The 27,182-nt window shown below is 33.3% G+C and overlaps 1 protein-coding gene across 1 annotated transcript in view; it reads left to right on the top strand.

The window, feature by feature from the left end:
• The window catches only part of SLC30A9 (solute carrier family 30 member 9), a 66,556-nt gene that overhangs the window by 36,060 nt on the left and 3,314 nt on the right, over window positions 1–27,182 (top strand). The window contains 8 exon segments of the mRNA XM_074274514.1: window positions 3,359–3,414; window positions 5,401–5,536; window positions 7,394–7,433; window positions 8,030–8,101; window positions 8,590–8,697; window positions 13,845–14,010; window positions 19,858–19,987; window positions 21,845–21,958. Of these exon segments, the coding sequence (XP_074130615.1) occupies window positions 3,359–3,414; window positions 5,401–5,536; window positions 7,394–7,433; window positions 8,030–8,101; window positions 8,590–8,697; window positions 13,845–14,010; window positions 19,858–19,987; window positions 21,845–21,958 (822 nt within the window).

Here is a 27,182-nt window from a genome sequence, read left to right on the forward strand (position 1 = left end):
CTTGCCCAGGTCACCAGCTAGGAACTGTTAAGTGTCTGAGGCTAGATCCTCCTGACTTAGGGGCTTGTGCTCTATCAACTTATGCCACCTAGCTGCCCCCATATTTTCTAAAATTTTATAATTATTTTCATTCAGCATATGCAATTAAGCATCTATTTGGATGTAGCTTTGTAATGGGCTCTGAAGGAGATATAAAAAACTTTCATGCTTTCAGTCTCAATAGAGCTTTTTATCTAGTTGAAAGGACAAAACAAACACTTGAAAATTTAAAAAAAAAACAATTCAAGATAATAAAACAATGCAAGATATTAGAACTAATACAATAAGATAGCATATAATTAAATGGTAGATGAATGGTATGTGTCTTGGTAATGGCCAAAGGAAGTTTTTTGGAGAGAAATGAGTAGTCAGCCAGATATTAAGGAATATGTCAGATTTTTATTCACCTTTTTGTAAGTTTTTGCACTCACCTAAAAATTATATCTTTGTTGAAATAATAAGCTTTTATATGAAACGTGTTTTAAGTGTAAGCTTTTGGTTTTGTGGACTTTAATTTTTAATTTTTTAAAGTTTCTGTTAATTTAGCATTTTGTATTTAGAAGGCCTGGATTAATAATAATAATAACAATATTTTTAAATTCTTAAGTCCCTGATTGTTTGCTTTTTCAGTGGGAAAATCTAAAGAAAATAAAAAGCACAACCCCTTTCTGCTGTGGAAGAGCATGCAGACTTACTGTGAAAACAGCTTCATAATTAGGAGTACCTGAAACAAGTGTAGAAAAGTTCAAAATTACATATGATCAGTTGTATGATATGTCAATCCATATACATATAGGCTGAGGGAATTTATAAAAGGTAAAGGAGGATTAGCTCAAATTGAGTCGTGCTCATTCAAAAATTTTTTTTAGAAGAGATGTCTTTCTAGAAAAATAAAGTTAAAATTTAGTAACTCTTCAAGTTAACATACAAATTTAATACTTCCATTTAAAAGGTCAATCAAATCTTATACAATTAGATAAAATTTTCATAGCTTAGATGGAAAAAAAAGATAGCTAGGCAGAATTACCATAGAATTGCATAGAGACTTAGAGCAAGAAGGATGGATATAGGGGACTTTGCCATCTAGACAATTGTTATAAAATGACAACTGTCAATAATGTCTGGTACTATATTGTATTTTAAAAATGAGAAAAATAGACCAGTGAAACAATTGAAGTCTAGAAGTAGATGTGGTTATATTTTTATATTTAATAAATGGTATTGTGAAAAATGGATAGCAATATGAAGAGGAGTAAATTTAAATACGTATTTCACAATACCCAGCACAGTAGCTCCAAGATTAATAATGAGTTAAGTTTTTAAAGATGGAATCCTTATGCTTATCCCAAATATGGAAGAGGTGTAAATTTTTGACTATTGAATTAATAAAAAAAAATACTCAAGAGACAAAGTTGACAATAAAAGCCTTTTATGCATTTAGAAGCAATAAAACAAATAAAAATATAGGCAACAAAATGAACATTCGTCATAAATGATAGATGAAATCTTGATTTTAAAAGTTTCAGAGAACCACTTACAAAGTCCATGTTCTAGTACTGGGCAATGGACAAATGATCAACAATTTTAAATAGAAATTAGAAAAATACAAATAGTAAATAAATATTTGAAAAAATGTTAGACCCTATATTACCAAGTAAAGAAATATAGATAAAAAAAATTTCAGGATATCCTTTCATACCCATTAACAAAGTTAAACATTAACTTTAGATTAACATTAAAAAAGATAAAGTTAAAACTAATTGGAAACTGTCAAGAGATAGACATATCACACTTATTGATGGCAGAGAACAAGTTGGTCCTACTTTTTTGTAGTATATAATAAGAGCCATATGACAAAAATAATTCCACTCTTGGGAAATATTCTTAAGGAAATAACAAAAGAAAAAGATATTTGTGGAAAAATATTTACAATTTATTTACAGTAATGAAAAATAACAAAATAACTCAACTACCTAACATAGTAAACAGTTTTTCATATAGTATCATTTCACCTGGCTTAGAGAATTCAGCCAAGAGAACCTGAGAATAGACAGAAAGAAAAAGCAGCTAAAACTAAAGATGACAAAAATCATTAGAATGAAATTTATGCATTCATAAAAAATTTTCTCATAAGCCTCTTTTATTGTTACTTGATACATAATTCTAAGTCCCAGTTCTTTGGTTTCAAAGCCCATGGTGAATTAGAAGAGAGATTCAGGAAAAAAACATGTCTATAAAATGGAGAAGATAGAGAAACTATTAAAAACAGAAAAAAAGTATATGTGCAGCAATTTGTGTCAAATTATCTAGCATCTTTGGGGCATTGTGTATTATAAAATAGTCTTCTAATGATGTCCTAAATCTCAGGTGTCAGACATGGAATTGCTGCCACTGCCCACAGGTGTCAGACATGGAATTGCTGCCACTGCCCACACCAGACTAAAATGTAATTTGGAAATATTTAACAAATAAAAATGTAATAGAACATAGATAATATTACTATGGAATTCTGGAAGTCACAATATGCTTGCAGAGATTCTTATGTATTCTTTAGTGGTTCCTATTTCTTTTTAATTTTTTTTATTATTTTATTTTTCCAAATACATGCAAAGAGTTTTCAATATTCACCTTTGTAAAACCTTGTGTTCCAAATTTTTCTCCCTTTCCATTTTCCTCTCTTTTTCCCCCTCCCCAAAACAGCAAGCAATCTGATAGAGGTAAACATGTGCAGTTCTTCTAAATATATTTCTATATTTGTCATGCTGTGCAAAAAAGATTAGATCAAAAGGGAAAAAAACAAGAGAAACGAAAAAAAAAAAAAAAGCAAGCAAACAACAACAACAAAAAGGTAAAATACTCTGCTTTGATTCAGTCTCCATAGTTCTCTCTTTGGATGTGTATGGCTCTTTCTATCACAGGTTTGTTGGAATTGAGCGGTCTCCATTTCTATTTGAATTTGATAACCCTGACCATTCACCAAGTTTCTGTTTGGTACCTACACCATGCCAGATACTGAGCCTAAACAGTGGGGACACAGAGATAAACATTTCAGTGATGGAGTATTTCTAAGAATCCATGGAAATGTGTATGTTTTAAAATACTCATCTAAAATAGTTAAAAATGTGAAGGTTTGAAAACCCTTTTGAAAGTTTTCAAAAAGGTTACTTTTAAGTGTTTTTCTCTGGTATTGAGGTATATTTAAGAATAGTAGTTAATACTGTTTCTTTTATTTTTTCTTAATGATTTTCATCATTTAAATGATAGATTTGTTTGGAAACAGTGCAGATTCATGCTAATATTTTTCTTCTTTATTTTATAGGCTTTATTAGCATTAGGCATCTCTCAGTCTGTACGGACACCGGATCCTAGACATCCGTAAGTACATTGTCTTGGTTTTTCTTTTCCTTTTGGGGTTAATCATTTGAGATGAGTGACTACTTCAAATGATTTCTGTGGTTAACATGGCCTTACTTAGGCTTATACCTCAGATAATCTTTTTCAACTATTTTGTTATATAATGTTATAATTTTAGGGACTAGGTGAAACAGTGGATAGAATGCCAGGCCTGGAGTCAGGCAAACTCATCTTCCTGAATTCAAATTTGGCCTCATACATTTACAAACTGTCTAATGGTGGGCAAGTCATTTAACACTACTTGCCTCAGTTTCCTAATCTGTAAAAATGAGCGAGAGAAGGAAGTGGCAGTATTTTTACCAAGAAAACCCCAAATGGAATCTTGAAGAATCAGGTATGACTTATAAAAGACTTATGTTCTATGGAATAGAACAAGAATAGAATAGGGCAAGGCACATTTTTAAATTCTCCTTGTCTTTATCATCTTCATATTTGAAAATCGGTAAAACCCATGTTTCACACCAAACCTCATTTTTTATGATACAGATTTAGATTTGCAGTAATAATCTGTCAAAGCTAATAAAACTTATCAGTATGAAAAAATTCTACTTCCCCCAAACCATTTATTTTTCTGGTGTGATATAGAATGCACATTGTTTCAATTTAAAATTTTCTTTCTTTCTTGAGCTCTTAAGTGTGTTTTTTGGTTCTGTCACTGTATCATTAATAATTCAGTGTAATAGTTATATTTTAATTCCACTTGTATGATAATATAGACATTTTAAATAATGTGGATGTATATATTTTAAACAAAAATGTACACTTAGATTTTGTATACAATTTTCCAAAAATACTTTATAATTTACACATCTCTTTTTTTTGTCCAGAAAGACAGAACACTACTCTTCTTTTCCTAAGCTCTGGCCAGCTTGTGACTAAGAATTTCAAATTTGTATCCACATTAATTTTCTAGGTGTTCTATATGTGCCATGTACTGCGTTGTCCTGCCAGTTAAGTGATGTCACAACATTTTGCAACAACACAGTTGTTTAGTACAGAAAAGAGAAGCGGTTTGATTTTTTTTGTAGGAAGATACAGCAAGTATTTGGACGTTGTTGTGTAGAGATTAGATTTAGTCGGCTTAGCTTTAGAAGGCTAAGTCAAGAGCAAGTGGATGGGCATAAGAGAATTAGATTTTGATGTAGAGAAAAATTATTTCACTATTAGATCCAAGAAATGGTGGGCATCCTCTTACTAGAAGCCATTAAACAAAGTCAGTATGATCTTTTGTAAGGATAGTTTGTATAGGATGTAGTTTGTAAGGAATGCTTTTTGGAGTGTGTGTTGATTGATTTGTTCATTGAAGTTCTTCTAAATCTCAGGTTTTGTGCATCCAGAGGCCTTCTTTCTGATTATTCATGCATACATTGTCCAAAAATGCTTTCAAAAATTGGATGAAAAAATTAAATATAAAAACTGGAAAATCTAAGTTGAAGCATAGTAATAGTGCTTGTGATTTGTTGAACTATACAGGATCAGACTAAAGGTGATATAAATCATCAACTGGCTGTTCATAAAGACCAAAGAATTCAGTTAGAAACTATATTGCACTTAAATGCTATCTGCTCATTAAACTTCTGAATGCTTTTTTTTTAAAAAAAAAGATTAAATTAATTTTCTCAGAAGCTGTGGTATGTAATATTAAAGTCATATAATTAAATCAAAATAGGTTGTATGGAAAAGGAATTAGAAAAACATCTAAATTAAATAGTGTACATTTTATTTTATGTATTTTCAAGGAATTTGTAGTCACTTCTAGTTCCACTGTTATTTTTCTGATTAGTTGTGATTTTAGCAGTTTAATTTTAATGAGCTATCAAACTATGACTAATGTTCTGAGGTTTTTTTTTTTTCTTCTGCTTTTCCATTTTCATTGAGGTTTAAAAAGTATATATTAAAAGAAATTTTTTCTTCTGTATTAACCATTTTTTTGTTCTATTATTTTAGGTATGGTTTCTCAAATATGCGCTATATTTCCTCATTAATTAGTGGCGTTGGTATTTTTATGATGGGTGCAGGACTTTCTTGGTACCATGGAATCATAGGATTAATTCATCCTCAGCCTATTGAATCTCTTCTCTGGGTAATATGATCTTTTTTGGTTTTAGTCATATGAAATATGTTTTATTTAAGAAACTATAAAAATACACTACAATTATTGAATAGGGCTCATGTGCCTAAGGGTGGTTACATTATATCAGAATTTTATAAATGTAGTTGTATTTGAAAGGACAGGTTCTAATGAATGAATCAAAAAACATTTATTAAATACTTACTATATTCCAAATAATGAGCCAAACACTGGAGATATAATTAGAGAAAGAAAATAATTCTCCTTTTGGAGGAATTAAGGGTCAGCTGCAGAGTGGATGACAAAGGTCAGGAAGCCATGGGTGCATATACTTTTGTGTGGCCCATTAAAATGTAAGGTCTGTGAGAGTAGGGATTGTTTTGTTCTTTGTATTTGAGTCTCCAGGAATTGCTTAGCACGCAGTTTGGCACGTAATAATAGACACTTAATAAATTCTTTTGATAGATGTCCAAATCTGTATTGGTAAGAGTGAGCTTGGGATACTTGAGTTTTGTTCATTTCACTTGTGATTAGTTTCTCTTCAGAAAAAATAATGAAATGTATATGTCATGTCTTGATTTTGAAAAATTTGGATTAATTTATAGATATTTTGTTCTGTTAGTATTTGTCTCATTTGCATGATAAGTGTGGCATAGGGAGTCAAAGAGGTACAATAACTAATTCAAAATTTGACTTTGAATAATTGGCTAATTGGTAAATAGAATGCAATTGGAGAATTAGACACCCTGTTGTCTTTTTGGCAGATAAATTGTCCTTAAACATTTGGTGACCTAATTGAATTTGACTTTGTTTTAAGTTATAATTAAAACCAGAAATATATACCAAGACTCTAATCTTTTTTGGTGGAGAGTAATATCTTGAAGTCCCTTGGTGAAATTCCCTCTTCTCCCTTTGTTGATTTCTGTAGTCTTACCTCCCTTAAAGGTTAGAAGGAAACACTATGGAGCAGCATTATTGAGCCTTAGGGTAATTTCTTTCTACCTTCAAACAATAGCAAACTCTTCTATTCCTTATTTCTCTAATATTCACCTGTTTTTCATTTTCTGATTCCACTAATCATAGTAAAATGGGAAGAAACAGAGAAGAGACCTTCCTGTATTCTTTCTGCTTCTTACTGAGGACTGGCCTGGCTCTAGGATTCCAAATAGAATGTAGAGAAGGCTGCTTTCTTTCTCCTTATTGGGTTGGTTTCTGGAGCCAGGTAGCAAGATCTGGGAGTTCGAAGGCTAAAGCCTTCTTTCTCAGTGCCTTTGAGGCTCTTTGTCTTTTTCTTAGGGGTCTTTACATATTAACCCTTTAAAATACCCATGCAAAATGACCTGGAAATACCCCTAGATGTCAGGGTACCCACTCTGCCTTTTCAGCTGACCGTGACACTTTTTTTTTTTTTTTTTAAGTAAACAAAGATACTTGAGGCATGTAAGATCTCTGCTAGAGCTGGAAGTTACTTTAAAGATCAGTTTTTCCAAACCCCTCATTTTATGTGTGAGAAAAATGAGACCTGGCAGTTACGGTGATAAGTAGTAAATGGCAAAACTAGAATTTTTGTCTAGGTGCTTGACTAGAGAAACACTTTGCATGCGCCACTGCCCAGTTTGTTTTTGAGTAGATAAGTGCCCATTTTTCTTATCTTCTTTATAAACTTTTATGTCAAGCTTTCTGAATAAATTGAATTTGACAAGGCCAAAATTTTTTGTAGTACTTAGTTGATTAGTTTTGTATGAAAACCTAAATAGTCTGTTGGAATTAAAATCTGTGTTCCATTTTTAGATTTTACAAAACTGATAAAAGACTTAGGATTGTTCACTGAAATATTTATGCTTTGCTCTAAAATTTTTTGTTTTCTAGGCTTACTGTATTTTAGCAGGATCTTTGGTGTCTGAAGGAGGTATGCATTCTCACAAAATACATTGTGATTCCTACAAATTACTTACATTTTAGGAAATTTTTTGGTCCTTGAGGTTCTGAGAATAGTTTTTCCAAACTTAGCCTTTGGTTACTATTTATTTGTATGGTGCTCCATAATGAGCCCTCCTTTAAATATAGGGCCTCTTTAGAATGTAAGAGATCTGAGTGTCTGTTCTTCATTAAACTATAGTAATAATAGTAATAACAAAAAATAATAGCTAGCACTATCTGCTTATGACCCCATATCAATACATGTTAAGTAATATAATGTAGATTGAACATAAAAGAATAAAGGACCGATTAGATTGAGGTGCTTTGCATAATTGTTAGGGAACAGTTTTGTAGCATGATTTTTAAATATTCTCTTTAAAATGCTTCAGCTTTATGACAACATCTAGTTCTTTGCAAAGCAAAATTCTGTGTTCATTCATTATGTGCTAATCATATTCACATGTTCCTTTTTTGGTCTTTGTGTGAAATCTCACTGCATTGTCAACTATCCTGTACTTAAATTTATGGAACATATTTGTAGATTATAAACACAGGCACATTTTACATGAATGTTTGTCTTTTCAGCAACTCTTCTTGTTGCTGTAAATGAACTTCGACGGAGTGCTCAAGCTAAAGGAATATCATTTTACAAATATGGTATGTTTTTTACAAAGTAGATCAGTTATTTCTTTATTCTTCTAATAGCTTAAAATAAGTTTATTAGTGGCTCTGTATTCCTTACAAAGATATGCATAATAATGTACATAATAATAATCTATCATCTATAAGTAAATAGACTTGTTTAAATTAAGCCTTACAAATTTTGACATAAATCCTTTACATTTTTCCATATCTTTTGAGTATTTGTGAAAGTATTAGGAATTTTTGTTTTGCTCTTTTGTATCCCCATGATTCTGTATAGTGCCTTGTACATAGTAAGTGCTTTATAAAATCTTGTAGAATTATAATTGTATAAGCCAATATTTACATTTAAACCAAAAATCTTCTTGCCCAATATGGGGATTTCTGCATATCTTTATAAATATGCTATTCTTATTTGTGCTGCAATTTTAGAGTATGTGTTTAGAATGCTATATCCAGTTAAGAATTTTGAAGGTTTCATTTTTATTTTTCTCATGATTAAGTGGTACAGAGTCGTGATCCCAGCACAAATGTGGTACTATTGGAAGATTCTGCAGCAGTCTTAGGAGTGGCAATAGCAGCTGCTTGTATGGGCCTGACTTCTTTAACAGGTAACTAATATCCTAATTTAAAGATGATTTGATTGAACAGCTTAAAAATATTTTCTAGTATATAAAAAGTTTTTAAGAGAATAGGATGATTTTATTACAGTTTACTAAACTATGTTGTTCAAAGGCAGGGATTTTGACCTAGGGTCCATGGACTTATTTTTAAAGAATAGTTTTATAATTGTATGATTTTACACATTTAAAATCATTTTTCTGAGAAGTAGTCCATATAAGTTTCTCCAGAAGGGTCCATGACACACAAAAAAGTTAAGAATCCTAGATTTTATGGAATGAGGATACTGTTACTAGAGGATTTAGGATCTAGAATCTAGAGTAGATTTAGGAAAATCAGTGTTAGACTTTCAGTAAAGCTGATTTTGTTTTCCTTTTCTTTGTATTGTAAAAGTATATGTATAAGCACGTGCGTACACACACACACACACACACACACACACACACACACACACACACACACACACACACACACACACACACACACACACACACACACACACACACACACACACACACACACACACACACACACACACAAAGTCCAAAACCCTTTAGTGATGTCAGGGTTTAAGATGGTAACTGAATCTAAGCATGTATTTATTAAAGCAAATGTTTTGCTTCATTTTTGGAACTTTGACACATTTTTCCATTAACGAGGGATGCCATGATGATTGATATCTAGTCTTTGTTACTCCATTCTTTCACTCATTATTATTATTATTATTATTATTATTATTATTATTGTTATTATTGTTATTTATTTATTTATTTTTTTTGCTGAGGCAATTGGGGTTAAGTGACTTGCCCAGGGTCACACAGCTAGGAGTGTTAAGTGTCTCAGGCCTGATCTGAACTCAAATCCTCCTGAGCTATTGATCTGTAACTCTAAATCTTGAACCCTCATTCCTCTTCTCCAAGGATGTAGTCATTATATTGACTGTTCTAGTGAAATGCTACTGCTGCTTATCAGTAGGCACTGCTATCTCTTATTCTCTATCCTCAAGTTCCCTGATCACGAGGCCCTACGAGGTCCAACCCAACAACATTGTGCAGGCTAGGCTTCAGAGTATTCATTTTAATATTGCCTGACTTTATTTTATCATCCTGAGATAATCTAATTTGTTATTAAAATATTCATGCTATATTAAACAAAATATTGGTAGCTATGAATGCTAGCATGTAGTAAACCTTTGATCTCATCCTTTGAATATGTTAAAAAATAAATACTTAATGCATCATTTATTGCTGAATAGGCAGCTAGTGTACTACCAGTACACTTGTGTACCTAGTACACTGGATAGTACTGGGCATGGCGTCCAGAAGACCTGAGTAGTTCAAATCCTGCCTTTGACACTTAGTGGCCGTGTAACCCTGACACAGCTCACTTAGTCTCTGTTAGCCTGAAAGCTCTTCTACAAGGGTTGATTCAGAAGCTCAAAATAAAACTGCAACTTCCTTAAAAAATATTCTTATCTATAGTTTTTAAAATCACAGCTTGTTAAAATTAGAAGGGAACTAATAAACTCTTTGTTCTAACCTCATTCTATAGATGAGAAAATTGAGCTTTAAAGTGATGCCAGCTCTCTCAGCAAGTAAGGCATTTAAACATGAAGTAGTGGAGGTTTTTTGACTTGAAAGCTAGTGTTTTAAACAAAAAGTAGTCGGAATGACCAGCTGTTGAGAGCGGAGCTGTAGCTTGTTACTGAACGCAACAAGTCTGTGTCTGGAATACTTTTTTCCACTTGTTTGCCTCTCGGCTTCTTGGGCAAAATCCCACCTTCTCCTTATTCTCCTGTCCCTCCTTCTGTGATTAGCTGCAGGTGTGTGTGTGTGTGTGTGTGTGTGTGTGTGTGCGCGCAAAACACCAAACCTAGATAGGTGTAGAGTACAGATGTATAAAAGCAGGTGCCTAGAGATCTACAGCTAGAAGAGACCCCCCAAAAGCTTCAGAAAAGATTGGAGGAAGGAAATTGGAGAGGTTGTACAGTTTAATAGCCATTGTCATTTTCCCTGGGAATTTATTCAAGTTAAATTTTAAGATCATTCTAAATGTATCCAGCTAGATTTTTATTATTTCCTTTTTCTTTTTTTAAACGTATTCTTTAAGAACAGATATACAGACATTTTTCTTCAGTCTTCATATACCTGTTATTGCTTAGAAATATATCTCTTGCATTTCTAATTAGTTCTGTCTTCATTTACATAGCATGGCTAAATTGAATGAAGAAAACACAAAAATTCTTTTTGTGTCAAATTTTATTTTCATCAGGAAGTCAAAATGTTCCTATTTATGCTGTTTTATCTTATTTTCCTAAAATACCAATTATCAATTGAAATAGTATTTTAAGTGTGAATATTTAGTACCCCACAGTTACCAGATACAATTTAATTTTTTATTGCATTTTTAGAAGTTATTGATAATTTTTATATTCATTTCCTAATATGGTCTGTCAAGTTAGATATTTATTAAAGAATATTAGTAAAGAACTACTGAGAGAATGAATACATTATTAAATTCCCCAACAATTTTACTCATCCTCCTAATATTTAAAGTAATGATCAGCTTCTTTAGTTTGCTTTTCTTAAAAATAGCTGTATCTGAATTTTTCCGTGACAATATATCTATTAAAACACTTTTAATATTAAAATACTTTTGAAGTTTGTTCATCTAATTGTCTTTAGCATATTGAGGATTGGTTTTTAATCCAAATTATCATTTAACCACAGTTTTTAAAAATCTCATAATTTGTCTATGATGAACAGAACTGCTTTTATTAAAGATCTTTTATACTTGACTTTTAACATAATTCTTTTTAGTCGAACCTTTAAGAATTTTTCTTTGCTCTAGTAGTGTGATTATTTCATGTAAATGACATTTTATGGATTAGCTTGCTGAAATAAAAATAGGATGACATTTTCTAAAATTGTGGACTAAAGACAACCTTAAAAGCTGTTGCTAGCTCATTTTGACATGACTTATGTAGAGGTATAGTCAGTACTACAAGATAGGACATTGTCAGTGCTACAAGAGGGGTGGCAAAGGGCTTTGGGAGTTGACAGGAGGAACGGATCACTTCTGTCTTGAGAGAATCATGAAAGACCTCACGGAGGGTGGTGTCCTTTTAACTGAAGCTTGAAGGATAAGTAAGATTTTTAGCCGTGGGGGAGCATGGCCTGGCCTGGGGAGTGACTTCACTAAAGACACAGGGATGGGAAAAACAGAAAAATAAAAGTAAATGATGATGCAGGTTTCCTGGAATGCAAGATGGATACAGATTACTAAGAGCTTAAAACTGGCAAATAGGTTCATCCAGACAGTAGAGATGCTGTAGTTTGGACCGGAGCAGGAGAAAAGCTAGAGGCTGAGATGTGAGCTAAGGGGGGATGTTTTATTGCAGCAGGTTATGCAAAAGGGGGGTCACATCAGTTATTGTTCAGTCGTATTTAACTCATTGTGGCCCCCTTTGGGCCTTTCTTGGCAGAAGTGCTGCTGGAATGCTGGGCCAGTTTCTTTTCCAGCTCATTTTACAGATGAGGAACTTGGCAAACAGTGTGAAGTAGCTTGTCCAGGGTCACAGCGAGGAAAGGGTCTGAGGCCAGATTTGTACTCAGGAAGAGCAGGCCCAGCCCCATATTCACTCTGGCACTCAGCTGCCCGGGGGGGGGGGGGGGGTCACATCAGGAATTAAGAGGGAGATTTTAGCGCTGGAAGTGGGACAAGACCTCATGACTTTTTGGGTCCAAGGAGTCAAATAGAAGAGGAGGGTTTGGTGGGGACACTGAATAAGAAGACAGATTCGGGATTGGACATAATAAGAAGACAGATTCGCGATTGGACATACTTCTTTGAGGGACAAAGATGTCCCCTAAGCCATTGGAAATGCAAATCTGGAGATTTAGGAATGAGGGATTAGATAGAGTTTGGGAGCCATTTATAGATGTGAGAGTGAATGAAGTGAGAGAAAGATGATGTGGAGAGAAGAGATTGGAGATGGAGGCTTCTTGACTGCTTCCATTGAGTGGGACCAAGAAAGCAGTAAAATCTAAAGAGAAGTGGGAAGACAGAAGTGAAAAGAGAACCAGTAGAATTTAGAAGGCGGTAGAAATAGGCAGTTCAGTATTGTCAAGAAGGATGAGGACTAAAGACTATTCATAGATTTAATGTTCTGGGAGGTCAGTGATGAACTTTCATAAAGTTTCAGAGTGGTGTCCAGCAGAAAAGAATTTAGAAGAGTTTAAGGTTATAAAGAAATGGCAAACTTCAATATGGTTTTAGATAACTATGCAGCTTTACTTTTTAGTGCAATTGTACTAAATTTTAGAACTATTTTGAAAAAATCAAAGATTATTAATAAAATAAAGTGCATTTTCTTTCTTTCCATCAAAAGAATTAAATTTACAAGTAAGAATAACCTCACTGATTTTTCCAGCCACAAAAAAATTTGTTTTAACAAAGAAAAATGTCTTTATTGGTTTTTGGTTTTTTTTTAAATATTACCAAAAATCCATAAATTGTAAAAGTAGTCATCTTCTCAAATTTCTGGATTTTCTCATGATAATTTTGTTAGACTGCAAAGGAAGAAAAAGCTATGTTGCTGACAAATATTCAAAGAAATTTTTCACCTTCTTACTATTGTTAATTTTCTTGTTATTTTACCTGAAAGTTTTAAAGCCATGATGCAAGAAATAGGCTGAAAATGATGCATTCTTATAATTCATTTTTGCAAAATTTTTGGAGTTATAGGAGCCCCATTTATAATGAAATTATAACTTTTAGTGAATTTCATTAAAACAGTTTAGTTATCAATAATCACTTAATCAGAAATTAACTTAATGTCACACAATTTCCTATAGCAGCTGTGTAATAGTGGAAAAATCCAGTTAGAAGACTTGGGTTCTGGTGTTTACTAGACACACAACTTAAGCTCTTTGATCCTCACTTTTCTTTGTGAAATGGGAGCACCAACATTTATATCATCCCAGAGATATGAGGAAAGTGGTTTTATAGAACTTACTAAGGCATTTTGTAACTTGTTTGGTCTTTTGTCCCTTACACTCCAGTAACGCATAGAGGAAATTTGTCTATATAAAGTGATAAAAACTAAATTTGCTAACTTCAAGTACATTTTATTTAGGCAATCCACTCTTTGACAGCCTGGGTTCTTTAGGTGTGGGAACCTTATTGGGAGCAGTATCAATGTTTCTCATCTACACAAACACAGAAGCACTTTTAGGGCGATCAATCCAACCTGATCAGGTACAGCGACTAACTGAACTATTGGAAAATGACCCAGCAGTAAGGTAAGAATTTTTTTTTACTAGGTCCAGTAAATTTTATATTTTTAAACAAAGTAAAAAATGGGGAAAAAAAAAAAAAAAAATATATATATATATATATATATATATATATATATATATATATATATAAATCTATATTTTGAACCACTAATTATTACATTTTCAAGGGAGATTATAGAACCTCATTACTTAGAGCTTTTAATAAAATTTTCTGAAACAGTTTAGGTACAACCTTGTTTGAAATCAGTTGACTGTGATAGATAATTTTTTAGTCTTTTAAGAATCCTGATTTTTCTGATTCTGCATTTTTTAAATGAAGAAGTTTTTAGGTGGTATAATGATAGAAGCTAGCAAAACATCTGACTCCATTCCATTTTAACATTTTAAACAATTTAAATTTTGATCCAAACATAAAAAAAAAAAAATCTCCACAGAAATCCTGTTGCCATACCTCATTGTGAAGAGCGTGTAAATAGAACTTGAATTCTAAAAGATTTTTTGGGGGCTGAAAAGGTTTCAGGTCTTGTCCCAATAGTAGAATGTGTTTGGTAGCTAAATGCTGAGGAGTTTATTATCTATTGGTTGGTCACTAAATGATGTATTCTTGGACATGGCAGCCCATGAAGTAGTCAAACAAACAAACAAGAAATGGTCCTGAGTTTTGTATGACCACCTATGCCTTTGTAGTGATCTTGGCAGGGTAGTGTGAATGGTGCCAGTGGGTGATTGGAATCACATATGAACATTAATTTTATTATTGATGCATTAAATATTTATTGATTGTTAAATGAGATGACTTGTCCACTGATCATTTAATTGATATATTGTTTCTAGAAGTGATCTGTATCATTTGTAAATGAAATCTGACAATGTAAGATAATTGTACATATATGAAAGATTGGCTCACAGGTTCTCTTTAGGAAACAAGAGTTGTCAGATTGATTTCATCATGTATGCAAAGGTAACAAATAACATCATTTTGTGGAACACTTGTTCCTCTTGTCTTCCATGGCATAGGTTGAGTAGAGCAAAAATGTAAACAAACAAGTAGCATTATTTCTGTAATGGCAGCTTAGTCAGTAATACATTGTTGGCTGTAAATTGGTTCAGCTGTTCAAGAAAACAATTTGAAAATGTGCAAAAAATGTTACTAAATTATTCATACCTTTTATCCAGTGATCCTACTACTGGTGGGATATACCATTTCCAGACAGCAGTATTTAAAATAAAGCATATGTAGCAGCAGGGGAGAAAAAGGGGGTGTCTATTGATTGGGAAATGGCTAAAGAAAAAATATGAATGTGAAGTGACTCAGAGTGGAGAAAGTAGAGCAGTCCAGTGTAGATAATGATGCTGACACCAAAAAGCAGGTGAGCTCAGGTCTCTCAGGTCTTAGGTCCTGGAGAACCTGATCAGCAAACTTCTTTTGGTGGATAAGTGGGTACTTCGGATGTGGAATAAGCTCTATGTTAGTAGGTGGATTGCTATGTTAACTGACTTAAATGTTTTTCTGCATTCTGAGGAAAGATTCCATTTGGCAAAAAGTATGGTTAAGGGAAAGTAACTATTGTAAAAGCAGCATGTGACAATAACAATTTTCATAAGTTTTAAAAAAGGAATTATAGCACATACACCAGCATTTATTATGGAAGATTTAGAGATAAAGATTTCTTGGAATTGACAAATTTATAAGATTCTCCAAAGCAAGATAGTATGACTTTAATTTAAAGGCGAAGATGGTAAAAAGTTCGACAGAAAATTATGGCACAGAGGAAGAATCAGAAATCAGTGTTTGATATACCAAAAAAAAAAAAAAAATTAAACCTAGGAAAGAATTCTCTTCATGATAAGAACTACTGGAAAAACTAGAAAATTTCTGGCAGAAATTATGCAAAGAACAACATCTTATATTATATTCCACAATAAAATACATACCATGATGTCAAAATGGGTATGTGACATGAATATTAAAAATCATACCATAAAAAACAGAGAAGTAAATCATATTCCTTTTACAGCTTTGGGTAAGGGCTGAACTCTTAACAAAACAAGTATTACATGAGAATAAAAATATTTGCACAAACAAAATGAATACATTTGGGATAATAGGGTTGCAATTGATTGGGGAAAAGTTTTCATCATATTTTTCTGATAAAGGTTTGTAAACAAGATAAGCAAACAGCTAACAAATATATAAAACCAAAAGTTGTTCCCCATTAGGTAAGGAGTCAAAAAATATAAATCAACAGTTCTCAAAAGAATAAAAAAACTGATAACTATGAAAAAAGGATCCATATCACTAATAAGAAGAGAAATGCAAAGCACAACAACCCTGTGCTTTTATCTGACACTCAGCAAATGGACAAAAATAACAAAAAAGGGGAGATTCTCAATTGTTGGAAAGGCCACGTGACAATCTGCTCTCTTGGTTTAGTTATGAATTGGTCTGACCATTCTGAGACTATTTGACTTTAAGGGTCCCTTTGACTTAGTGATTCTAATACAAGGCTTATTATTCCAAAGATAGCTAAGAAAGGAAAAAGACTCAGATACAAAATTATTTGTAGTGGTACTCTTTGATGTGGAAAAGAACTGGAAATAAAGTGAGGTGTCCATAATTTGGGAAATGATTGGGTAAAAATATATGACATGAATGTGATGGAATTATTGCATGAAATGAAACGTTGAAAGTGATGAATTCAGAAGACTTGTTTGAATTTACGTAAGGAATTTATTCGATAACATTGTAAAGCAAAACAACTTAGAAGACTTAAGAAATTTAATCAACACAATGACCAATTCAAAACTCCAGAAAACAAATGATGAATCATTCTTTCTCCCTCCTAACAGAAATGATAGACTCTAGGGGCAGACTAAGGCATTTTGTGAGACTGACTATATGTATATTTTCTTTGCTTAACTATGCTTTGTTGTTATAAGGGAGGATATTTATCATTAATATTATTTTGGGGAGAAAATTAGGATTGAGTAATAATAAGCCAAAAAGAAAGGAAAGAAAAAAGTCATTATTGAAACATTTGTAAAGTACACAGAGAAGTAGAAAGTTCAGAAAAATTTCTACTAACAAGAAAGTTAGTATTGGACAGTAATATAAATTTACCATGTTACCATGTTAAATTTATTGTATACTTAAAAAAATCTTAAGTGTGCCTAAAGGAGATATTCATAATTTTGTATGCAGTTCTCTTTTTGTTTATGGAAATGATCATATTTGCTGTTGCCTGTCAAGTTCATGAGAGAAAAGATATTTAAAATGTCTTTCAAAAGAACTCATTAGGAGGAGAGAAGGGAGCTTGAAAATACAACTTCCTTTTCATTGAAATTCAACAGTAAATTTTAATGTTAAAAAAACATTTCCAGAGTGGCATAGTTAAGTGGTCTAGGAGACTGACATTTATGGTCATCTCAAAACATCTTAGATTTTTACTCATTAAAAATTAATTCAATTCAGTAAATATCCATTGGGTGCCTACTGTTTCAGGCCTCATGCTCAGGCTCAGACCAACAGCCCCTGTCTACATGCAGCTGAAACAAGGGCGTGATGTTTCATGGGATCCAAACTAAGCGTAGCTTCCAATGGAAAATGAAGTGACCTGGAAAGCCCTGAGTTTGGAGAGTTGGAATGAGCTTATTGCCTGACCCTCCAGCCCTGTGGTCAAAGGAGTGAATGGCCCAGGAAGGTGGGGATCAGAACTGAGTCAGTGTGAGATTTCGGGTGTCAGCTTGGCCTATAGACAACGGAAAGAGCCTCTGATGGGGCAGAATGTTTGTGAAACGTGAATGTGCCTTTCTTTTAGGAAAGGGATTCCACCATAAGTTCTAAAGTTCAAAATTTTATAAGTGAAGTTAATTTTGAAGGAAATAAAGCATCTCAATTTGTGATAACAAATAAATTGCTTTCTGTTCTGAATTCTGTCTGTCCAACTTTGATGTATATGCAATTACTTAGATGGTTTGAGAATGGTTTGTAGATGGGAGTTGTATTGTGTTAAATTCAATATTAGACTTGATGACTTAATCAAAATGAAAAAATCTATGATAGTACCTCCAGGAAATCCAAATAATTACAGTGTAAAATGTTGAGAGGCTCTTTGTAATGGTGTAGTGAGAAAGCACTTCTAAGTAGATCTTCAGCACACATGTTTTTAAGGTGGTGAAATCAATGAATATAATTCAGTAAGAAGACCTGGCCCTGTCATGCAGCTTTTCTTGTTGTTTATGTCACAAGACAGATGATAATAGGCACTATTTCAGCTGTTAGAATTGCCTTATTTTTCTGGTCTTTTTTTTAAACCTAGTTATAAAAAACTAAATTGAAAAAAAATCAATATTTAGTAAACTTATTGAATTAAAAGACAGGATAAATTTGATAATCTGTGGCTAAGAATCAAGATTTATGAGTTTATTTTAAAGAGGGAGTGAATATATGCTTCAAAGGTGGTTACAAGTATATTTTTGTGTTCTTTTATATCTGAATTTAGTCTGCATGTATATGGATATGAGGTTAAAAAGGTACTTTAGAACATATGCTAATATTATTTATAGATATTTGTTTTAAAAAGAGCAAAAACTATTTTAGGGTATTGTATGAAAAATGATTGAAATATTTTATGTACAATTTTTAATTCAAGTAAGATTTTCTTTTCTGAGGACCCTTTATAACTTGTTCAGTGATGAATATTAAATCATCCGTTCTTTTTCTCACCCTAGATATCTGGTCAGTGTAGCATCCACCCCCCACCCCCCCATTTTTTAAAAACAGATAAGACAGTTTGAGCTCTGCTGTTCAATAACTTTCTCAGAAGCAAATCATACCCATGACCAATCCAGTAGTACTATTTAGATATATTGTCATCTAGCTTTTCTGTTAAGTAGGTTGTACAAACCTTCAATGTTATGCTATATAAGGAATATATATTTTTGAAAAAAGTAAAATTAAATAAAATTTGAAAAAAAGTAAATTAAACTCACTTTGAACCTTTGAAGTTCTAAACTCTCTGTCCCTCCCCACCACATAGTGAAGATCACGTGACACAGATAGTTGCTCTCTCTGTCAGATCGTACTGTGCAGACTTCTTTCTCTGGAGGTAGAGAGCAGCTCCTTCCTAGGTTCTTCTTAGTCCATCTGAATATGTATAATGCTCAGAGAAGTTGAGTCCTTCACAGGTAGTCTGCAAGCCCTATCCAACATTCTCTTGGTTCTGGAATACTGTCTTAATTAAGTTTTCCTCCAAAAGACTCCTCTTCTTTCCCTCTCAGACTTTCCAGTGCTAATGAGCAAGATCTCCTAGGCCTCTGTTAACAAACATAGACAGGGTCAAAATATGTGTGTGTGTTTGTGTGTACGCGCGAGCACGCGTGCGTACAAGTGTGTATATGAAAGGAAGTGACCTAGAAGAAAATGAAATTTTAAAGAGATGTCACTTTGTGGATGCCCTGGATAGAAAGTGGGACTTGGGAAAGACATGGGTTCAAATCCTGCCTCTGACCCATCAGCAAGAGGAGGTGTAGCAACTTTTAAGATAAAATCCCCATGCACTTAAACAAGTTCATTCTGGGTTATGTGCAAGATCTGTGCAAGTAGTTGGATAGATCATCACCAAATCTTTTAAGTCTCTACCTATGCAAAACTAAATAAACAATATATATTTTTTAAAAAGTCAGAGCACTTGAAAATGAAAAAATGTCAAAGGGTACTTATCAGTGAGTGCCATCATCCCCATCAAGTGACTCATCATCAGGGAAAAGAGAATTCTAGGTTTATAATTAACCAATTATCTTTTAAAAGTTTATGTTTCTAAGTATGTGTATATGTTTGCTTGCTTTTAGGGCAATTCATGATGTTAAAGCCACAGACCTGGGAATGGGTAAAGTAAGATTTAAGGCTGAAGTAGATTTTGATGGGAAAGTTGTTACACGGTCTTATTTGGAAAAACAGGACTTTGACCAGTTGTTGCAAGTAAGTTACTTTAAAATTCTCACATATCTACTTTTTTTCCTTATGATCAAATATATTTTAAGAATTAGAAATAAAATTTTCCTTTCTTTTAGAATCTCAAATCCTTCCAATTCTTAAGCTTAAAACAAAAATTTGATAGATGGCAGTTCACTTACAATTTAGGTAAAACACGGCATCCTTGGGGCTGGTAGTGAAGATATCCTAATGAAATTATAGAAAAAACTTGGAGCACAGTAGAGGAAAAAAGACAAGGCAGACTACTACCTTTCCTCATAAATGGTACAAGTAGACTCATGGACTCTAGAGCCAGAGAAGAAAGGCTCTTTGTGGGGATAGGATAGAAATGGAACCTAAAGGTATCATTTCATTGATGGAACAAGCTTCTGAAGGAGAAAATTCTGTCATTGCAGCTTGACACCTTCTCTGTAATGTATATAATCTTAGAGAGCTGCTTCCAGCACTAAGTAGTCTGTTTTTTAAAAATATAAGATTGATACCTAGAATTTGATTCATTGACTAGTTATGTTTTAGTTTTATTCCTTTTTTTTAAAAATTTAAAGCATATTTTCCTTTGTGTGCTATGGAATACAGAGGATTTTGTAATCACAGAAACAAAAAGTAAAGGACTATTGTTGAAAGAACAAGGAAGGGATAGTTGCCTTTTTAAAGCAAGTGGCAAAAGTCTGTTTGCCACATGCCAGGATAATAAGCGGGCCAGTTTTCATTACTGTGCCCAGTGGAGAGTTGTTGACTGGCTCTCGCTTTTGCTGGCCCTACTTAGAAGATGGAGCAGATTAAGTATATCCTTCTTCCTGATATATTAAAGCAGATCGGAGCCTTGGTTTAAAACATATAACAGATGTTGATCCCTGCTTTATAGAATAAAAGGACACATTATATGCTGAAAGATGAATAGATTTTTTAAAAAGCTTTTTATTTTCAAAACACATGCATAGATAATTTTCAACATTCACTTTTGTAAAACCTTGTCTTCCAAATTTTTTCTCCTTCCCTTCCCTCCATCCCCTCCCCTAGACAGCAGGTAATTCAATATATGTTAAACGTATACAGTTCTTCTAAACGTAATTCCACAATTATGCTGCATAAGAAATATTGGATCAAAAAGGAAAAAAAATAAGAAAGAAAACAGAATGCAAGCAAACAACAAAAGAAGTGAGAATGCTATGTTGTGATCCACACTCAGTCCCCACAGTCCTCTCTCTGGGTGCAGATGGCTCTCGATGAAATAGATTCTTGAGAATTAAGCAAGAATAAAAATTTATATTATTTCGAATTTATTTAGTATTTAATGTATTATACATGCTTACATACATACATATATGTATATGTTATGTATATATATATATGTATATATATATGTGTATGTATATATATATGTATGTATATATATATATACATATATATATATACATACACACACATATATATATATATATATATATATATATACATACACACACACACACATATATATATATATATGTATGTATATATCTTGGTTTTTATAAACTCCCTAATTTTCCTTATCCTGATCGATTTTTTAATTAAAAATCATTTATTTTAGCAAACTGGTTTTAGCGTTTTTCTAGTGTATTTTGTGAGAGTAAATTTTTGAAATAAGCGTTTCCTTGGGTAGGCTTATTTGTTGTGGGAAGATCTTATAATTATAATTTGATTTTTTTTTTTTTTTTTTTTTTTTTTTTGATGTGACATATGTATAGATATGTTGTTTAAGAAAGAATCATGCATTTTTGGTAGCTTTCCCTTCTCTCCTTACAAGTGTACCTTTTCAAAGTATATCCCCCTAGTCTTCTTTCCTATAATTTTCTTTTGCAGGAAATTCAGGAAGTAAAGACTCCTGAAGAATTAGAAATCTTTATGCTTAAGCATGGTGAAAATATTATTGATACTCTAGGAGCTGAAGTAGACCGACTTGAGAAGGAGCTGAAGGTAAGATGTATTTAAGAGTAGATACTTAGCAATCTTGAGTTTGGATTAAAAAGACCTACGTTCATTCCAGTCCTAACCACCATTTAATTAGCTGTATCACTGTGGACAAAAGACTTCCTCTTTGCGTCTCAATATATTCATCTGTTAAATGAGAGGCTTGGATGAGGTGATTTCTCAAGGGTCTTCCATCTCTAAATCCTGTGATGCTTCTGAGACATCTGCAGATTGTGGTCCATTCTTTCCACTTTCTCTTAGGTCATTTTTGTAAAAGTTCTTCCATAAATCCTTTACAACATGTCTGGGCAGGGTGCTGATATCATTCTTCTCGATTCTTGAGGCTTTGGGAACATTTCTCTCTCCTTATCCCTTTGAATGATAGTTTTGTTACTCTCTTGAGGACTTATATCCTATACCGTCTGTCCTTTGGGGTGACCTCTGGTTTGAATTTTCCGAGATCCTGGGTTTGCAGGCTTAGAATCTTTATGGGAAATGAAGTGGCAGTAGTTTCAGGGAGGAGCGAGGGTCCTTAAATGCATTCTGTACCTTCCCCAAGCTGTTATGTCTGCCTCCCTTTGCCGCCCTCCCTTCAGTTCTGTGTCCAGCTGGGAGCAGGTAGTGTGGTCCAGGGCAGGGGCCTGCTCATTTGCCTCATGAGATTGCTACAAAGGTATCTGTGAACAGGCCCCTTGAGAAGATGCCGTTGATAAGGAATTTCCTATTGGACCTTGCCCTGCCAGGGTTGGCCATGACCCACAGAAGTGGTCTTTGACAATGATGAGATCACAGATCAAGTGCTTGAGGTTTAGCTGGGCCAACACCCACATTTAACAGCTAAACCGAGTGATGTAAACCGAGTAAACATGACTGATCCTGGGCTCCACTGTGACCTAAGTCAGAGTCACATGGAAGTGTTCTGACTCCAAATCCAGCACTTTCCCCTCTGTGCTTTATAGGTCAAAGTTCTCTGAAAGGTACACCTGTTTTCTCTCTTACTTGATATCAGTATATGGGCTGACAGAAAAAAGTTATCTTTTTTGGTGGCTCCTATCAAAGAATGTTAAAGGATCTTTAAAGTGTACAGAGGGTATCTTATCAGAAGAGAGGCTTTCTTTTCCTAACTTGCCCCCTCCCTTTTTTGTAATTAATATATAGTAAATATAGTGGTTTCTTGTATTCCTGACACTTGTTAGTCATTTATATAGAAAATAATTTGCTATAACCTCCTGGTGTTGTTTTTTATTTTATCAAGGATACCTTCAATAAATATATCCTACAGAAAGATATTCTTTCATTGGTGATCTCATTAGCTACCATAGATTGAATTATCTCTATGCTGATAATTGTCCAATATACTTATTCAGCGCTAACCTCTCTCCTGGCTTCCAGTCTCATTTCCCAGATGAATGTCTTCAACTCAGCACGTATCCAAAATTGTACTCATCATCTTTCCTGCCTAAACCTTCTCTTCTTTCTAACTCTTTTATTACTGTGAAGGGGTGCCGCATCCTCCCGGCTCACCACCAGGCTTCATCCTTCACTCCTCACATTTGACCCCTATGTCTTGGCCAAGGCCCCCTTCTCATCTCTGACACCACAGCCTGAGACACAACTTGTCCCTTCCCACCTCTTCCTGGGAAATCTGCCTGCTTCAGGGCTCTTCCCCCTTACCTCTCTTCTGCAGTCCAGTTGTGCTATCTTCCTCGACATTCATCTCACACAGCAATTCAACTGAAACTCAATAGAAGTGATCAAAGTACCTTAAAAAAACCTGACAGCATATACAATATTCCACATCCATGGACACCCCTGTTGAACCCAACTTCTTTGAAGTAATTAGAGTGGGAGTGGGGAAGGAGAGCTTTTCTTTGAGGATAAGCTTGATCTTTATAATTTTGTACCATTTATTTTTAATTTTTTTGATTTTTTTTTTTTTTTTCTCACTTAACTTTGTTATCATTGTTTCCTTGGTTCTAGTTATTTCACTTTTTATTCGCTAATATAGATCTTTCTCTTTATTGATCATTTTTGTCTTTTCTTACAGCACAGTCATTTTTCATTATATTTATGTACCTCAGGCGTTAGGAACTTATATTCTTTTTTTTTTTTTTTTTAAACTTTATGTCCTTTAATTTTTTTTTTTTTACTTTATTTTTAAAATTAATTTATAATTATAACTTTTTTTTTTGACAGTACATATGCATGGGTAATTTTTTACAACATGATCCCTTGCACTCAATTCTGAGGAACTTATATTCTAATGAAAAAGTAGAAATATAGATCAGTATTTGTTGATGTCTTATCATTTCCTTTAAAAAAAAATTCATCTGTGATTTTCCCATTTTGTTGGTGGTGTTTACTTTTTATTGAAATATCTTGAAAGTTCATCCTCAAGAATTTAAAAATGGTGTCACCTCCATTCCGCCCATAGCATCAATAATAATAGATGGCATTCATTATGTGCTTTATGTTTATTAGCTTAGTTGATCCTTAATCCCCCAAGACTTGATTTTACAAAGGAGAAGCCAAATCTCTAACTTGTCCATGAATGCTATAACGTGATTCAAACCTATTTATCTCATAACTTCATATTATCTTTTTGCCTGTATTTATCATGAGTGCTGTAGAGTGAAGTAATTAAGTGTTCCCTATTTCTTGTTGCCTTTGGGCACAATCAGCCAATTCCAGCAAGTCTTTTATTTGCCTTTCCACAAGAGCACTTCTGTTTCATTGCATCTTCACATCTTCTGACTTATTTATAGACTGTCAATATGGATATGGCTAAATTTTTCTAGTAGTGTGTCAACTTTTAAGCCTCTGGACAGTTTTCATTTAGAATGTCGATCGTTAAATGAAAGCTTTTATAGATGTTTTAAAATCTGTGTTTTTATTTTCACCTTTTGACCTTTTCCCACTACTCTCCTATTACTTCTGTAAACATGGAACAGGACTTTGTAGGCTTCAAAGGTTATTTGGTCTTTTTATCTGTTCCATCATAAAAATTTTCTTTACAAATGAATGATATTTTCATATTTACTTGAGAAATGTAAAAATATCTTTAGATCGATGTTAGTAAAATATTAGAAAGGGTAAAATTTGACTTTGAAAACATCATTAATATTGCTTTTATTTCACTTGACATGGTTTTTAATTTTACAGTTTGTCTCTGTTCACTTGGAAAGCATTACTACTTATTCATCATAGTATCATTGAAATACCTGATTAATTTTTCTGAAATATGGTCCAATGATCTCATTTATGAACTTGAGTTTGAGGATAGGTGTAATGAGAAACAGCTTTCAAAATGGTTTTAAAATTATAGTTAATATTTTATGAGAACATATTCCCCATGAATGGTAGATTACTATTCCAGTGTTTTTAAAAAGGATTTTATTCCAAGCTAAAAGGGGCAAAGTAGTATATGAATAACCTGGTTCTTGTTTCTTAACACTGAGGTGTCATGGGGAGTGATCTCCAGCAATGTAGATTATCATTCATCCATGCCTGCTTTTATCACATACAACTCTTATCGATAAGCTCTCTGAAGTTTGCCATGGGCAATTTACCCAGTAAGCTGCAGCTTTTCTTCACCTCCTCCCAATATCATGAGGGTGCCAGTGGGACACACTGGTTGCCCATCATTTTTCTGTCATACCGTCTACCCTGTCTTTTCTTTCTGCACTACAATTAATTTTCTTCTTCTTTTTTTTTAATGGTTTGATTAAAGCTTTTTATTTTCAAAACATATGTATAATTTTCAACATTCACCTTTGCAAAACTTTGTGTTCCATTTTTTCCTTCCCTTCCATCCATCCCCTCCCCTAGATGTCAAGTAATCCATTATGTTAAACATGTGCATTTCTTCTGTACATATTTCCACAATTATGTTGCATAAGAAAAATCAGATCAAAAGGGGAAAAAAATGAGAAAGAAAATAAAATTCCAGCAAACAACAATAAAAAAGTGGAAATACTATGTTATGATCCATTCTTAGTTCCCACAGTGCTCTCTCTGAGTGCAGATGGCTCTCTTCATCACAAGACCATTGGAAATGGTCTGAATCACTTCATTCATACAATTAATTTTCTGATGACATTCTTTGTTCCTGTTCTTTGGAACTTAGTAAGGTCCAAGATTTTTTCTACTCTTGGTACTTTCATTTTTTGTAAGTGCCTTCAGGTTCATCCTTCATAATCTTTATGGTTGTAACACATCACTTCTATAACTCTGCTTGATCCAGTGCAGTTGTTTTTACTGTCTTTATCTCCTTTTGTACCATTTCTTCTTGTTCTGTAAGCATCTAAGGCATTGCGATGATAAGGTCAAGTGACTCAGTTGTCCATAGCTTTTGTAAACAATCTCAATGTTTCTTCTGTTTTCTTCTTTCCCCTCCCCCCTTATATGCCCTTGGTATGATTTTGCTTAGTTAGATTTCTTGCTACACTTTCTGTAGACTGGCTTTATACCCTTCATTGCTTCTTTCTGCTTTATCAGATGATAGTACTCATAATCATCCATCATCCTTCTTGGTAAGATTTTACAGATGACTTAATATTTTAAACTGACTTGGCCTTTGGCAGCCATCTCTCTCCACTTGACAAGTAAGCTAAATGTTTGCTGACTAAGGTTTTTTCCTCAAGCATTTTTGATCTCTTTGTTGGGGGAATTAATTTACATTGGTTTAACTTCTGATTGAATTTATTACAGCTAGTACTGATATAATTTCTATTGTTCATTTCCCATTTTTTATTTCAATAACTTGTTTAAATAAGTCAGGGCTAAATCATTCCTATTCTTCTTGATTATTACAAATTCTTATCTTACTCTGAATGTGGTCTGACTGTGCCCAGGAATTATTCTCAAATCCACAAATTTTTTTCCTTATGTCTTAATATCTTCTGGTAATAGTATTTTTTTTAATTTAAATTGCAACTTCTGTTCCTACTTGAATTTTCTTTTCCATTAGAATCAAGCTGTGGATGATCTTAATAAAATAAATCCAACAGAATTGTCTGGCAGTGAATTCAGATCTGGCCTAGTAGGTAAAATGTGGTATGATGTATGATCATCTCTGTGTAAGAAAGGTTAGAAACAAATTGTCTTGGATACTTTGCCAGCAAGAAGAGAGGATATGTTTGAATCTGTTGGAATTTGTTCACTTAAAAATAGGATTAATTGGCTACAAAAATTAATAGGCCTTCTTCAAATTGAGTCTTTTTATTATATC

This window comes from Sminthopsis crassicaudata, chromosome 6 (assembly GCF_048593235.1).
Source record: "Sminthopsis crassicaudata isolate SCR6 chromosome 6, ASM4859323v1, whole genome shotgun sequence".
Taxonomy (NCBI): Eukaryota; Metazoa; Chordata; class Mammalia; order Dasyuromorphia; family Dasyuridae; genus Sminthopsis; species Sminthopsis crassicaudata.